General features: G+C 40.8%; 1 protein-coding gene across 1 annotated transcript; it reads right to left on the bottom strand.

Moving 5' to 3' along the window:
• Window positions 1–295: 295 nt before the first annotated feature.
• Window positions 296–9,794, bottom strand: LOC149311189 (amine sulfotransferase-like). The gene is made up of 6 exons (XM_089528497.1): window positions 9,653–9,794; window positions 8,262–8,470; window positions 4,352–4,478; window positions 2,874–2,968; window positions 980–1,160; window positions 296–417 (listed from the first exon to the last, which is right to left on the bottom strand). Exons 1-6 carry the CDS (start codon window positions 9,792–9,794, stop codon window positions 296–298), a joined length of 876 nt encoding a protein of 291 aa, XP_089384623.1.
• Between the last annotated feature and the right edge of the window lie 7,318 nt (window positions 9,795–17,112).

The raw sequence follows: 17,112 nt of genomic DNA, 5'->3' as shown, positions 1-17,112 counted from the left end.
TTCCTGCCAAAAAACCACTTTCAAAAGATTGTTTGCTCCAGTTCACATTTTAATATGATCTTGTCCGAATCACATTTTGTAAGCAATGCACAATACGCAATGCAATTATCTTTGTATCCTTTCTAATTATCTGAACATTACAGAACACTGTCTCTAACCAAACCAAAAAAAAAATACAAAATTTTGTATATAAATGCATTGTGTCATGTTGCCCAACAAACTTTGCAATCTTATTTGGAAACAAATTGGAACAAAATCTGTACAAAGGAAAACAGGCAAGTTTGCTCATTGCATGTCAAAATTCATTGATATCCCAGAAGAACTTGAAAGGCAGCTTTTCCATCCTCTCCTTGAAAATACTGTCAAACCTTTCACTTTGTGCAACTGTCATCATATTTTTCCAGTCTCCAACAGTACCTGTTGCAACATTGAGAGAGAAATGGAGATGAAAGTGATATTTAGCACCTATTATCCATAAGGGGGATGAGGTAGTGGCCCAAAAGCATAATTCTTCCTGTGGTAACTGGTGCATTTTGACGCATCACTACCTTTTGGAAGCCTGTTGATGTGTTAATTCACTTTTTGAACAGATTTCAGAGCTCCCATACATTGTTTAACATTTGAGTAAATGCTACTTTTTTCAAAACCAGAAGCAAGCTGTTTGTCTATTTCAGCATTTTTAGCACTTCATGCAGCTCCTGGGCAGTTCTAGGAAAGAAAATTGACGTAAAGTTTCACTGCAGTTGTTCAGCCCCCATTTCAGTGCTCACAAATGGAGCCATACTATACAGATAAGAATTATCATTATAGAGAATATAAAGTGGTTCAGTTCAGTAAAATAAAATGATGTTGATCAAAGCCTGAAAAAATTAAAAATATTTTTCTATGTGGTTAAAACTTGTGCAAATAGAGGTCATCTAAGGCTGTGGATTATACACACAAGCTCCACCACATAGGCTATTATAGGCCACTGACTTACCTTTGCGCAGAAAGCGTCCTTTGGTGAAATCTAGGATTTCAGGGGACACAGTTGTATAATTAGCTCTATGATCCACACTCATTTTGCCAAATGAAGCCTTATCCACAATATCATCCAACTCCTCTTCTGACAGTCTCTTTCCTAGGAAGTTGCATATTTTCAGTACAGAGCTTCTTAGATCCTAAAATGAGACAGGACTTAGCTATAACATTCATAAATCCTACTAAAGATCACCATAGATTATTAATTTCACATGTTAGACTGGACAGTAAGAATAGTTTGATAAGAAATAAAAAAGAAGTAAAAATCTTTATATGCTAATCTGATTTTATATACAGTACAGTTAAGGTACTGTAGTAAGGTGGAATACCTTTAGTAGCAGCTACTTGAATGTTATTTGATGTTGTATTAGTTCATAGCTTATAATTATTTTTACATTGTAATTTTACTGGTTGTCTTCTCAGCCACTTTCAGAGGCTGAAAAACAATAATAGAACTGCATATTTAAAAACTGGAAATACTTTGTAACATTATGAGCTTGGATAGATTTTCCCTTTTATTTCCATCCTTGACCCCTGCCACTCAAGCATATAGATGAACATAAAGGAATCATTTCAAGAGACACTACTGACATGGGAAAGGCCTTTTGCATTTCCTTAACAGTGAAGGATATGCCAATGGTCAATTCTTCCCCAAAGTAAGGTTTGATGGAGAAAGAGGATTGGGGGGGGGGGGGCACCAGTGACATTAGGTTTCAACCTGTTGGTATTTAACATCCAGATAAGTTCTCATTCCTCTTGAACATCTCCACTTGCCTGTCCTGTCCCTCAGCCTTAGACTATCTGACAAATCTGGGTAGCTTTCCATGGCTTTTTAACACCAAATAGACAAGCCATGCTGTAGGGATGTGAACATCATTTGTCATGGTTCACTAAACATATGAATTGTTTATTTATCAGCCCCTTTAATTTTTTTGTTTTGGTTTTGTAGAAACTGAGAAATTTGCTGCATGATCACCTAGGTGTGAGAATTTTCAGACTGTTCAATTGCAAATGAAGTAAATGGGCAAGTTTTCTTAGGTGAGAAATCCTCAAAGGAGATTTTGCCAGTCCCATCCTCAGAAAACTAGCCTACAGCAGCTGGTATTCTCTGGTGGTCTCCATATTAACCAGGTCTGACTGACCCTATATAATTTCCAAGATCTGGATGTTGTTGGACTGCAGCTCCCACCATTTCTCAGTATGGGCTCTACCAGCTAGGGGCTGATTGAACTTGCAGTCCAACACTAGCTGGACTCAATGACTCCATTGAGTTCAGTACATCATAGTATGTGCAGAAGAGAACAGGGTAGAGAAAGAAAATGAGAGCCTGGAAAAGCTTTGGACTACAGCTCCCAAAATCCCCTTTCCAGCTATAGGTCTTGAAGTCAAAATTGATCCCAGCTTGTCTTCTTCATTTTAGCTTCCTCATAAACTATACCAAGCTATCTCACCCTTCCTCTCCCCCTCCCTTCTGTGACATTTTCTGTTTTAGCTTTGAAAAATTTGGATCCAGTATTTGCAAAAACAAAAGCACAATTTCAACACTCAGTTGGCAAGACAGCTTGCTATGTCTATTCCAGTGTGAAGATGCACACATTCTTGCACACCTGGTGTTTTATTGCTTTGGTGCAGTAAAAAAATAAAACTTAAAACAACACATTTCAAAAGGAAGGCATTTCCTGCCCTGGATTGGATCCAGGATTGGAGGTGATCACTGCCTGTTGTGTGAGATGAGACATGGTTACTATCTCATACTTCTCATGCAGGGAGAACAGTAATTTTATCGCCCACCATTCTTTAGGGATGAGAATAATTAATATGTCATTTCACATTCCTATCGTGCTGTAGCATACCTTCTTCATTTCTTCATACAGAATGAAGAGAATATTCAGGTTGTCCCGCTGAGCAGTCCAGCCTTCTACATGGTCTAGCCAAAAATTACCTACCACTTGAAAGAGACAGAGTAAATGTCAGAGTAGTTAAATACAGATTTGGGCTTTGTAGATTGCTTTGCATTGTGCAGCAAAGTTCCATACAGCTTTAGTCTCAGACAGAAGTTCTGAATGCTTCATTTCTATGCAAGGGCTGGTGCTTCTGGTAGGCAGAGTAAGGAAGATGCCTCCTGAGGATGTTTCTCTGAGGAAGAGAGTCCTTCTCTCACTATGTGAAGCATTCCTGCTGCCTTGAGGTACAGCAAATCGTGACCCTATCACCAGTTTTCAAGGAAAATTGAATATCCAGTTTCACTGGCTTTCAATCATGGCATGACATGAGACACCATCTTCCCTGCTGCCTCAGGCAGTACTATGGTCCGGTCCACGTACTAGGGTTGCATAGGGGCGGAGTGTATGCACGCCCCACAACCCTAGTATGTGGCTGCAGCGTCATCATGGCTGCCTGAGAATTCTAAATACCCCTCCTTAAAACTGCCAATCCCAGAATGCAACAGGAGGCAGCTAGAGGAGTCAAAGTGGAATAGTAGCACTTTAAGAGTATAGTGTGATAAACATCAAAGTTACATTGTGTTGGTCCCTTTTGAAATGAATGTCATCCACTAAGGCAATGAAAGATGGTTCTATCCACAAACAAAATTTGAGTCCAAATTAAAGGTAGACCAGAAATTTAAGCCTAAATTTGCTTCCCCCTTCAACTACAGTAGAACAATTTTGTGCAGAATAGACCCCTTATATAAATATTGTGGTTTGGATGGGTCTACTGGCCTCAGATTCATTCAAGAGAATTGAGAATTGGGCCACCATCACTTTTTCAAGCACTTTCTATTCCAAAATATCTCTAACTACTATTATCTGCTACTAAGGATGTTATTTTTTTATTAATGTAAGGTGTTCCGGGCACAGTACTTCTCCTTTTAATATAATAAAAAGGCAATGTGAATATTATTTACTGATGAATAATGAACCAGAAATATATTGAGGTATACCCCAAACATTCATGTGTTTACCATACTCAAATGTGCCTATGGCATGCTTGTGTGAGTCAGCTTCCAATGCACTTCAAGGTGAGGGACATACAGAATACCTTTGAATAGCCAGATCATTCTGTCTTCATGACTGGATGCTATGCTTTCGTGGTCAGTTGCTTAGGATCTTTATATTATTCCCATAGCTTTCATTCTTTCTCTTTTCTTCTGTGTTAAATAACTTCAGAGCTTAGATTTTTTTCCTCTGCCAATAAGTTGTCCACTGCTTGTTATTTGTGTTCAGGATATGTGGCATTATGAAATCACTCTTTACTCCACATTTCAATTTCTGGGTAAATAGTATAAATGATGGACAGGCAAAATAACTGTTCTAAATCTATTAATGCTTACCTTCACCAGCCAAAAACCTCTCCATGAAAACGTCAAAGTCTGCGATTTTTTCAGTTTTGACAGACATTTTGGAAAAATGATATCTTGAGACCAAGGCATCCTTTGGGTTTCTGGCCACATAAATAATCTGCAGAAGCAATGTTGTTAAAAATTTCTAGTGAGGTAAAATTTTCTGGTTATCCAAATAATCATTTTCTCTCAAATACAATTCTTATCATAATATCATCTGATTTGAGACTAATTTTACCCCTCTTTAATGTTGTGAATAATGGTCCTAACAATGGGAGAATCTCATTCTTTGAAATTTCCCCTCTCATGGCTAAACGTCTGTGTATGAAAAAGAGCCCAGTGAGAAAGCCTTTGAGCTGCTGAAGGAGGGGAATATTAACATAGAGCAGGCTTGCACACCATACAGTCCGTGGGTTGCATGCGGCTCATCAAATGATTTTGGGCAGCCAGTGAGTTGAGCTGACCCAAAGTGGGATGCTACTACATCATAGAAGCTTGCATCTGGGTGGGGAGGAATGGAGGTGCAAGGTTCCATGGCTTCACCTCTGAATCAGAGCTCTGCTTACTTCCTTCATGCCTGCCAGTGGGGGCAGTATGCTGGCTCCAGGCAGGCCAGCTGTAGTGAAGACAGAAGGCACAGCTCCTGCAGCCACTTCTCTCCACCTACCTGCATCCCTGCCACTTCTCACTGGCCCTCCCCATCCTTCTCTCCAACCATTGGGCACTGCTGCCACTGCTCATGTCCCCCCACCATGGCAAGAAGAGCAGCTGAGCCTAGTCAGAAAATGAGGCAGCAGAAAATGAAGGAATTCCTTTCTGGGCATAATTCAAAGTGCTGTTTTTGACCTATAAAGCCCTATATGGCTTGGGTCCAGGCCATTTGAAAAAACGTATCTCCCTGTATGAGCCTCTGAGAATACTGAGGTTTCCAAGAGAGACCCTTCTTTCTGTCCCCCTACCCTCTCAGGCACGTTTGGTGGGAACAACAGAAAGGGCCTTTTGAGTGGCTGCTCCCAAGCTCTGGGAACACCCTCCTTATGGAGGACAGGATGGCTCCATCCCTGCTGTGCTTCGGAAGTTCCAAAAGTAAAAAGATGTTGTTTTTGTCCCCTTTATGTTCACTTTATTTTTGTGTTTGTTATTTCAGGTTTGCAGAAACGTTGTGTGATAAACCTCCCATATTTGTAAGGGTTTTTTTTTTTTTACTTTAAATCTATTTTAAATCCCATTTCTGAACTAGTGTGATACGGTCCCAAGATCCAAACATCAAGCTAGCAATCCCAAGACAGAGTCTTTCCCCCTCTCTTTCCCATGTCTTTTTCTTCCTAACAACAGCGTGGATTTTAAAAACTCCTATAGGTCTGCTCAGCCAGTCACCTTTCCCTTTTCTTTACTCCTGCACACACATGCAGAGCTGGAGAACATAGGAACAGGGACGTAGCCGGGGGGGGGGGGCGTTTCTTAGGGTCCGGACCTCCCCTTCCATTAGAAAAATGAATGGTGTGTGCTGCTGCGCCGCCACACCCAAGCCCCATTATAATGGTGACACTTAGTCTGGAACCCCCCTTCCTAAAATCCTGGCTACGTCCCTGAGAGGAAGAGGGGTGGGTGGGTAAAAGAGTGTCCCAATCTCTCTCCACTGTTTTCAAACTTTTCCATAAGGAGAAGAATGGGGATGGAAAGAGGAAAGGGGTATGGGGGGAAGTAATCTGGCAGGATCAGTGGAACTCTCTTGTTATGTAGGAAAGGGGGTTGATCTCCTACAGCACAATAATTAATAAGGAAAAGGGGAATGAGCCAGTGCAGTGTAGTGGGTTGAGTGTTGGACTATGACTGGAGACCAGGGTTTGAATCCCAGATCAAGCCATGGAAACCCACTGGGTTACCTTGTGCAAGTCACATTCTCTCACCCTCAGAAGAAGGCAAAAGCAAACCCTCTCTGAATAAATCTTGCCATGAAACTCCTGTGATAGTTTTGCCTTAGGGTTGCCATAAGTTAAAAATGACTTGAAGACACACAATAGGGCCATTCCCACTTACCGCTTAAATCAGTTTCCGAACCAAATCTATGATTCAGTTCAGCTCTGAGCATGGTTCACACTACGTTGCCTATTACATTTGTGCTGGGGTGGAAAAGGCCAGGATGGAAGGAGACATGGAGGCTGGGGGCGGAGAAGACTGGGAAGGAAGGAGGCAAGCCGGGGGCGGAGAAGGCCGGGATGGAGGGACCAGGGCAGATTCCAATCTGCATGGTTCTCACTTGGGCTAAATTGATTTATTTCAAAATAAATTGATTCAGCCCGTAAGCCACAGAAAAAAATAGCATCTTTTTGACTAATTGGAATCAACCTCTGAAGGGAAACCAAATAGGTCAAAAGCATGCCCTTTCCAAATTGCTTCAGTGGTTTGGATTAAGTGGGAACCATGCTTGTTTAAACTGGTTCATACTGAATCACTATCCAGTTTAAACCATAGTGGGAACAACAACAGACTAGGCATTTCAATTTTTTTAAACAGTGGAATCAAGAAGCAGCAGCCCAAATGAAATCTTATTGATTGAAATGGCAGTAGTCTATGAGTGCGTACATCCCTTTAAGCCACCTGACTTATGACAATCTCATGATTCATGGAGCCATACTGAAACTGTGTGTGAGGCAGGGGAGTGAGAATAGGTATGCATGTTATACGTTGATATCTATGAATGAAACAAGACTTGGAAGTGTTAACAGGTTTCTGGGAATTGTTGTGCAAAAAAGTTATTTCCCCCACCCCACTGTGAAATGAAGAAGTACTACTTTATGTTGGCCTGCATCCTACTGTTAGTTCAAGATAAGGCCGGATAGAGAAGGAAAAGAAGGATAGAATTAATATTATTAATAATTAATAATTAATTATTAATTATTAAAATAGTTTAATCACTAATTATATATTTACTTGGAAAGTTAGCTGTTAAAAACCTATCTGCAGCCCAAAGAAGTTTAGCCTATTTTAATTTTAGCCCTGCCTACTGCCAGGTTGTGAAGGTCTGACCTAGACGGAGCAAAATGATCTGGAACTTTATTGCTTGAGGTTTTTGTCTCCAATAGAAAGTAAGGCAGATGGAAAATTTGTTGTTTCAGGATACATTCAAAAACTGGTTCCTCAAGGGGAAAAAGGCCCTGTATAATGTACTGTATTATCTATTTGTTGTTTTCTTTTTATGGTTATGCTTTTAAATGGTTGTATTTTTAGTGACAGTATATAGTCACAGCTTTTACTTTTGTAGAATATAATTTTCAACTGCAGTTGTTTACTGCATATTTATGCTTAATATGTTATTGCTGTGTTTAAACTGGTTGTGGTTGTTTTGTTTTGTTTTTAATTTTTTATTGCCTGGAGGTCTGTTGACTGTAATAAAGGGTTTGATTGATTGAACTGCAGTTGTTTTAGCTTTTGTAAACTGCACTGAGTTTCAAACTGGGGAAACACCAGGTTACAAAAATCACAGTATCAACATCAACAGCAGCAACAAATTATGGTAACTGATTGGAATCAACCTCTGAAGGGAAGTACATCAATTGTAAGAAGTTATTATTTCAACAGATTGATTAAGAAATGAATAATCTCCTCCTGAGTATTTTCCAGTTGCCCATCATAATCTTTCCAAAATGTATATCAGGAACCTTTGCTATAGAAAATGATAGATACTTCACTGTTTTGAGCTTCTAATCATTAACCTCTTGCAGATCACTGAGCAAAGTGTCCCTTTTTGCTGGAGGTACTCATTCCCGAACACCTTTGTATCTCAGTGTTGTTGTTGTTTTTACACTACAACATCTAAACATTCTGTAGATTCTTTACAGCATAGTCTGTTGTGACAATAAAATTAAGTAAACAAAAAGTTTGAATTAGTAGGTCCTACCTTTGCTCTTCCCTTTCTTAATTCCTTTGGCATTAAATAATAGGGTAAATGGGTAGCAAAGAGACGAGGTGATGGGCTACTGATGTAATCTCTATTGCGAATGTTGTATTCCAGCCATAGAATTCTGTCAATCAGGTCAGTGTCTTCAGTTCCATTTCGATGACCTTCATGATAAATCAGGCTCAAAATGTACTGTATCCATATGGTGCCTGTGTGAATATGAACATCCTGATTTAAGGCATATTTGAGCATCACAGTACCTTGTACTTTCAATGTAACATAAAGGAAATGATCATGCGTATTTCTCAGGGAACATATTGAAATGACAATGCAGAAATGAAGAAAGGGCAGGAAAGGAAGCACAGACAACTGTGGCTAATTCCGATCAACAGAGATTCGTTGTTTGGTATTTACCATTTTGAACACAATTAAAAGAGTAACTTTCATTTTATCTATTTCTCCAAAGCTACCAAGAGAGTTACTTTCTATTTACCTTTAAAAAGAAACATTGAATACCATAAGCCCTTAGATGTGTCAGAATAGCCACTTTCCTCACATCCAGTCCATGATGGTGTCAAGACCCCAAAAACACAGCCTGAGCCAGCAGCCTGAGATACAGCAACCACTTGAACCAGATAATATTCTTCCTCTGCCATGTAGGGAAGCCACACTCCTATTACTATAACAGTAATTACCATTGCCCTGCAAAGGAGTAATCTTACCCCTCCTTATTTTAAGTAATGATGTAACTTAAATGTACTGCAGATTCTTCCTATTTGCATTCTGGCCATCTGCAGTCTTGACCACCTGTGCATCACTACACTCATTGTTATTCAAAGGCACTGCATGCACACAGACATACTGGTGCATCTTCACATAGATCACCACAATTGAATAATATGGGATGTGACTGTCGAGGCTTTTTGCCATCCATGGGGGACCCTTAACTTGCAAGGATAAGAAGTGTCCCCTTCAAAGTAAGGCTATGCTCAGCAGGGAGGGAGAGGGCACCCCAGTCCCTGTCCCACATGGCTTTACTCTGAAGTAAAGACACATGAGGCAGGGAATTGGGAGCAGACCCTTTAGGCTGTGCCCAAAGCCATGCCCTGAGGCCCCGCCTGCTGCACCAGGTGACACCCTGGTGTGGGACATCACTGCCAATAACAGTTCCATAAAAATCCCATTAAAGCACATATACTCCAAGAATCTTTTCCCTATCAGTGTTTTTTTCTGCTGTCTCCTATCTCACAATACTCTTCTGTCCTGTACTTCTTCCTGCACTGCCCGAATCTTGATACATGAATGAATAAATTAAGAGTCTCACTCTGTTCATCTTGTGCATGAAGTCATATAAAAATCATCTTTTCTGAGTAAAATATTTCCAATCGTACCTGATTTGGGAAAAGTTACCAGAAATACATCACTGTCTCTGATTTCAAAATCCTCCAGTGAATCAATGGTTTCTGGTGTAGTCAGATCTGGAACAAAATAGGATCCCTTGTATTTAAACAGGCATTTGTCTGATGGCTCCATTCCTAGTGCTGCTGAGAGGACAATACAAAAAAGGACAAGGGTGGAATGAGAAAAAACAAAGCAGTATAAGAAAGGTGATTTTTAAAAATTCAGCACTCACTCACTTTTCCATTCTTCAGAGATCAAAAACATTGTGGGGAGGAGGGACATTCCCAGCTCACGATTAAAAAACCTTTTGTATTACTGAAAATACCATGAATTTCTGAAACTTGCTGACTCCCTACTTATAAATTTAGCCTCATTAAAAATATTCTGAACCATTTTGAATTTTCTTTTAAACTAAACATTTTAGGACATGATCCACTTGTTACAAATGATTTTTAATGATCAGATGTTTTAGATCTGATGGCTCTTCACAACTAGAGTAGGATCATTGAATCAATGTCACTAACTTAAAAGTTGCTCAGCAGTTCTGTTGATTCAGTGAGCCCACTCTAAGTAGAAGCAGCATTTTGATCTATGCCACAGATCCTTAAATCAGTGGGATAATCTGGACAGTCATAATAAAGCATCAGTATCCCTTGCAAATGATCATCTCTAACAAATTTTCTCTCTTCCGCCTACAAGGTAAGGAAAGCTACCATAAATATTCATCTATATCTCATAGAATCATAGAATCATAGAGTTGGAAGATACCACAAGGGCCATCTAGTCCAACCTCCTGCCATGCAGGAACTCTCAATAAAAGCATACCCGAAAGATGACCATCCAGCCTCTGTTTAAAGACCTCCAAGGAAGGAGACTCCACTACACTACTAGCAGGAAGTTCCTCCTAATGTTGAGGTGGAATCTCTTTTCCTGTAGCTTGCATTCATTGTTCCATGTTCTCAAGCTTGGTCCCTCCTCAATATGATATCCCTTAAAATATTTAAACAGGGCTATCATATCACCTCTTAACCTTCTTTTCCCCAGGTTAAACATCCCCATTTCCCTAGGTCGTTCCTCACATGGCATGGTTTCTAGACCCTTCACCATTTTAGTCTCCCTCCTTTGTACATGCTCCAGTTTCTCAACATCCTTTGTGAACTGTGGTGCCCAGAACTAGACACAATATTCCAGGTGGGGCCTGACCAGAGCAGAACAGAGTGGCACTATTACTTCCCTTGATCTAGACCAGGGGTCGGCAACCTCCGGCCCACGGAGGCCTTACCGCCGGCCCCTGCCTGCCCCTGCCACCGCCGATTGTGGCTTTTGCCGCTCCTGGTCACCGCCATTTTTTCAAAATGGTGGTGAAATCTCACGCGACCACCCTGTGGCTGCGCGAGACTTCGCCGCCATTTTGAAAAAAATGGCGGCGCCTAGAGGCAAAGTCTCGCGCAACCACAAGTAAGGTCGCACGAGACTTCGGCGGGCTCTGAGAAGCCTGTTGCCGTTGCTGGCGCCCTTCAAGAGGGCCCCGGCGGGGGCAGGGGGCCTCTGAGAGGCCCGTTGCCGTTGCTGGTGCCCTCCAAGAGGGCGCCGACGGTGGCAGGGGGCCTCTGGGAGGCCCGATGCCGTCACTGGCGCTCTCCAAGAGGGCCCCGGCGGGAGCAGGGGGCCTCTGGGAGGCCCGATGCCATCGCTGGCACCCTCCAAGAGGGCCCCGGCGGCGGCAGGGGGCTTCTGGAAGGCCGGTTGCCTTCTCTGGGGCCCTCCAAGAGGGCCCCGGCAACAGCAAAAGGGCCTCCCAGAGGCCCGCTGCTGCCACCGGAGCCCTCTTGGAGGGCCCCAGCGACTGAAAAAGGACTGGCAAAGAGGAGGAGGCCTCCAGTGCTGGCGGCCCCCACCGGCTTTTTTGCTGGCCTCTGACAGAGCCTGGGGCCCCGTCAGGGGCCGGCAAATATGGGGAGGCCTGGCCCCCAGAGGGTGGAAGCTCCGCCCCCTGCATGTGGCTCCGCCCCCAGAGGGTGGAAGCTCCACCCCCGGAACACGGCCCCACCCCCGGTGGGTGGAAGCTCCACCCCCCGGCTTCAGCCCCCCAGTCGCCTGAGGGACAGCAACCCGGCCCCCGGCTCAAAAAGGTTGCCTACCCCTGATCTAGACACTATACTTCTATTGATGCAGCCTAAAATCGCATTGGCCTTTTTAGCTGCTGCATTGAACCCAACTTCATGTGTAAATTGAAGGAAGATTTGGGGGCAAAATTATGGATTTTGCTATGACCCATGGATAAGTTGAGGGTAAAATTTAGAGGCATGTAAAAAAGAAATGTTTTCTGAATTAGTGAGGTGTTTGTACTAAAAGCCACTGAATCCTAGGTTTGAAAGAACGGTGGAATACTACTACTACTACTATTACTACTACTAATGCCATTGCTATAACGCCTTGACTTGCATTTTGTTTGTTTATTTGTTCAATAAGCTAAAGAAAACAATGACATTTGAGCAGCACTTACTGCTTCAATTTTCAAAGGGCTCTTGTAGGATCTTTGCGAGTAACTGTTCAAAACAAGTTGTTGTATCATAAGCTTTTATAGACTTGGTCTGGTTTGTCAGCTGCATGGTTCCATACAGGTCTATGAAGGCTTATGCTACAGGTTTTTTTGCCTTGTTTGTCTCAAAGGTTCATACTGACATTCCAGACTAACACAGCTATCCCTCAGAATTCTACCCTCTTCAGTTTTGTTTTCTGAAGTTAGCAAAGAATCTAAAGTATCAATTTAATTATCAAGAAGACATTTTGAAGGTTCTTTGAAGGCTTTTGTAGGCATCAGAAAGTATTCACCCATTTCTCTGTCATTGCCAACTGACTTGAGGGGAGAGGTGAGGTGGGTTCTTGTCCCAAGATGATTTCCTCAGGAAAGAGAGCCAAACAACCCCACTTGGAGGAATTCAGTGGTTTTCTTTGATCCCTTCATGGGATCAGGCTAGGATGAATCACATGGTCTATAACCTAGTTTTCAGGCCCAAGAGTATCCAGTTGGGAGATCTGGATTAACCAGGTTCCCATATACAAATTCATGACCATATGTTCCATTGGCTGCTGTGTTGCAGTTTTGGCATTAATACAGTTGTGGCCCCATTTCAAAAAGTCTTGAGTCTGGTGTTGTCATTAGGGTGGCAGGGTAATGGAAGATCTGAGAGAGGAAAGAGATTGAGGAGAGTGCAAGGAGAGATTGACGGTAAAAAGCACAAGTTAGACAAGACAATGGAGGGCAGAAGTACAGCTAATAACCTCCTCATTAAAACTTTCACCTGCCATCAGTTTTGAGGCTAGAGAAGTCAGGATGAAGCCCAAAGTTGCAATCCAGCCCAGAGCTGTGTAGTAGTAGACCAATCTGAGAGCCTATATAGATAGTCTTTAATGGACAAGATCCCATCATATTTTAAATACTTTAATGGTATAATTATCTAACTGCATAAATTCTATCAGCAAATATTTTTACTTTAATTAGGATTTATTCCATTTTCAGAATTTCACAGTAGTGTTTATATTTAATATTGAGGCAGAAAATGTGTTAATTTTGTCCCAGGTAAAATACACCCATTTAAACAATTGTTAAGAAGTTAACACATTGATAAATCTAACTGCTTCAGTGCCTCTGCTCTAGATGAGATGAACAAAAGGGCTACGGCATAAAAATTTTATAGTACTGTGCAGAATTCAATTGTATACGTTTATACTAGTTTAGATAGAACAAATAACTTTTCCAGATTCAGAACTGTCAGAATTCCAGACAATTTCCTAAAAACCCCACTGAATATGGTGGGACTTACTTATGTTCAAGGTAGCAGCAGAACCTCTTGTAAATGATTACATTAAAACAACATCAATTTACAAATAAGCAGAATTTTTGTGTTTAGTTCAATTTACATACAAAAATAAAGGGCATGAATTTGCAGGATCCGAGCAGAGCAGTGGAGCATAGGGAGTCTTGAAGATATCTCATCTACAGGGTCGCCATGGGTCGAGATCACCTCGAGGGTGGATAACAACAACAACAAAATACTTAATCAAGTATCTTGAGTGCAATAAACCAGGAAAAACCCAGAATTGTATGTTTCCTTACAAGTGAATAACTGTAATAGTGCACAGATCAGCAATCTGTCTCTAGTGCAGAAAGAGAAATTTCTCTGTTTCTTCTACATTCCTATGCTGCTTTTCCTCAAAGAAGCTCCAGGCACTTTCTCTGGCTCTATCTGATATCATGGGGATATTCTGACAATTGCCACAAAATCTTGACCAGCAATTTGTTTGTTTTTTCAGCACATAATCACTTATATTTACATTGCACTTACCTCCTGAATTTGGTGTTGTCAGGAAAGGATTTACTGCTGCTGGACTACTTTGGCTTAATTTTCAAAACTGATCTTGCAGACCTCCAGCAACCCAGCTACAACCTAATTCTTACTAATTCTCTTTATAGCAGCCCAATATATACATGGTAGAGTGTTCTTAAGTAAATCATTGCATGAGTTGGTTCATTATTACACCAACTGCCATACACAAGCATTGTTGTCATCCTGTTTATTACTAAAATGGGAGTAGGAAAGTCAGGAGTTAGTGTAACTCAGGTCAAGTCAGGAGTTAGTGTAACTCAGGTCAAATCAAATGCTCAGTAAAAAAAAAAATCCATCCAAATATCAGATTAGTCAATAGCATTTATGAAATTATATTGTCTGTATTGTATCGAATCTTCTGACTTTATGTACACAATTTAATTGATATATTTATACATGCTCACTCCTTTGTGCTTCTGGTTCACATGTGGTTCTACACAGACATTTTCTGTATCATTTCACTTTTCAGGTCTAACCAAGGAGCTAGCCCTGTTGGGGAAGGAGAGTAGAAGTGTGGCAGCATCCTCAACTTCCTGTCTATCTATGTGCATTTCTTCCCAAACAAACTCCTGAAACTTAATAAGCAAAAAAGCTGTTATGAAATGTGATAAACGTTTGCATAAGTTGCATCCTTCCTTCTTGAATCCAAGTGTGCTAAATGACAGATTTATACATTTTAAAAAAACCACCCAGAAGGGAAGATATTTAATAATTATCATCACCTGTGAAGAGAGAACCATAACATAGTTGTGTGTTGCTGTTGTTTGCACATTTCCCAAATACACATAAGTATATCTTTTATACAATATTGCTGCTTTCTGATGAATTTCTAGTCATAACATGACATTATGCTCACTTTCAACCATCTTGAAAGAAGTTGCTTTGATGCTCCCTATAATTTTCAGATTGAACAATCCTAATGAAGCCTCACTGTTCCTTCACATGAGTAATGTGTATTTTTCTGACCCACTTCACAGCCAATGTTTGTTATTTCTTTTCTTATAGAAAATGGAAAATAGAATAGGAGTTGGACAGAGAAATGTTCTATGAAATATGAAAAGGCATTACTACTTTTGGTAGAAATCATTTTTTACATTCCCTTTAATCACTGGACACAATGTCTAAATAACACAACAGTGCAGTAAGTTCAGGAATTCTTCTTGCAGATGCTATGGTTTCCAAAAAAGAAACAAAGAAAGCAAATTGATTGAATGTGTTCTTCAGCTGCTCAAATGGTGGTCTGTTGGAAACACTGGACAGAGCATCAAGTCCTAGGACAGAAATTTGTGGGCTGGGGAAGCTCTCAGCATGGTTGCTTCTTTTAGGGGCTCGACAGACTGGCCATTAAAGCCAGCCTGGGGGTGGAGTCGGGGTGTAGCGTCCACATGATCCACATCCCCAACTTCACCCCCAGGCTGGCATGACACCATGTGCCACTCCATATGGCATGCAGCATCACAATGCTCCTCTGGTGCTGCATCTGCAGTGCCAAAGGAGTGTGGAAAAGCCATGGGCTGGCAGCTATAGTGCCCTTTCCTTTCTGTAGTCCCTCTTTGCATAGTGTGTAGTTGCCATGGCCCTGATCCATCACTAAAGGGGCAGTCTTTCGAGCTCCTTAGAATGTGTTACGCTAGGACGATTAGTTTAGGTCAGGATTAATTTTAAGTCAGGATAATCTGGCAGCAAGTTAATTTTGTTTTGTTTGGTCCTAGGAATGTCATCAGTGCCACTAACTGTCTTTCTAGTGTGCTCACTACACACCCTTACATCTAATATACACATTATACCTTGGCTCATAGTAGCATCCTTTCTGATTGCCCTCCATATTATGTTATCAACATTTTGCATTTAGACTAGTGGGCAACTGTCAGTAGTCAGGGGATGGCATTGACACCCCACTCTCAGTTTGTGGGCCCAGTTTGCCACAGAATGCCCCAATAGCCCCTATGGAGGCTGAAGGGCACATTTTTTTTTATCTTCAGCTTTCCATGGGCCATTCTAGGCGCAGGAGACTTTTCTTTCAACAGTAGGTGAATCAGATCCTCTCTCAACTCCTTAAAAGTCTATATAAGACATCTTTGGTTTATTTTAACCTGTTTCCTGATATATTTTACTGTTGTATTTTAACATGTATTATCTTTATAATGGTTTACTTTTGATTGTACGCCTCAGGCTGGTCTCCAGTTTTAACTTAATTGATTATGTACAGTGCTGTGAAAATTTACTGCACTTTATAAATAAACTGTAATAATAATAATAATTCATGTGGTTCAGAGGAGAAGATCACTAATATTATTTTATTTATCGTGCTTTTATTAGCCATCCAGTTAAGCTTGAGTAATGGAATCTCTGTGAATTGGAGACCTCCAATTTAGCCTATTATGAACAGCCCTGCTCAACTTTTGCAAAGTCAGGGCTGTGGTTTCCTTGGCTGCATCTGTTCACCTGTCTTCTTCTTTTCCTAGGAGATTATCACACTCAAGGCTTGCTGTGTTTAAATTGCTGGCATTCGCAGAGCAGCCATTTTTTTCAACAGGAACTTCCATTATAAAGAAATGGCTGCTCCGTGAACGTTTTTATGATGGGAGAGGAGAGGGAACTGGCTATCACACCTTTGCATGTCTGAAGCATTTTGCCACCATTTTAACCATGGTAAGCCTCCGTGTGATAATCCCTTTACTCTTTTCCTTCAACTTTACCAATCTTAATATGTTCAAAGTAAAACATACTTAACTAAGAAAAGTTTGTCATAAAGACACCTGTAGTCTCCTTTCATGGAACAAATCTCCAGAAATGTTCTCATATGATAACTTGAGATTAAGACATCCCATTTTCTGATGGTTTGATTACATCATAATGTATTATCATTGTCATTTGTTCAATAAAAACATAAATAAAAATGATATAGACATTTTATAAGACTTTATAATCAGTTACTGTATATTCTATAGCTGTGTTGTGATATTTATAATAATGCTAATAATAAATTGTCAGTTGCATTTTTTTACAAGGCTTAAAAAATCTTTATAAATCTGTGCCCCTCAGATATCAGTACAGTA

Source organism: Sceloporus occidentalis, unplaced genomic scaffold (genome assembly GCF_023333645.1).
Source record: "Sceloporus occidentalis isolate IW3139 unplaced genomic scaffold, rSceOcc1.0.p SCAF_6, whole genome shotgun sequence".
Lineage (NCBI taxonomy): Eukaryota > Metazoa > Chordata > Lepidosauria > Squamata > Phrynosomatidae > Sceloporus > Sceloporus occidentalis.
Note: the sequence above shows the minus strand (reverse complement) of the source record. Positions and strands in the feature narration are given on the sequence as shown.

Excerpts from the sequence above, each read along its gene's own strand:
- LOC149311189 (XM_089528497.1), bottom strand. The coding sequence starts at position 9,794 with ATGGAGCCATCAGACAAATGCCTGTTTAAATACAAGGGATCCTATTTT. Across the intron at positions 8,471-9,652 it reads GGTAACTTTTCCCAAATCAG|GCACCATATGGATACAGTAC; the intron begins GTACGATTGGAA and ends ATATTCACACAG. Across the intron at positions 2,969-4,351 it reads GAGGTTTTTGGCTGGTGAAG|TGGTAGGTAATTTTTGGCTA; the intron begins GTAAGCATTAAT and ends GTCTCTTTCAAG.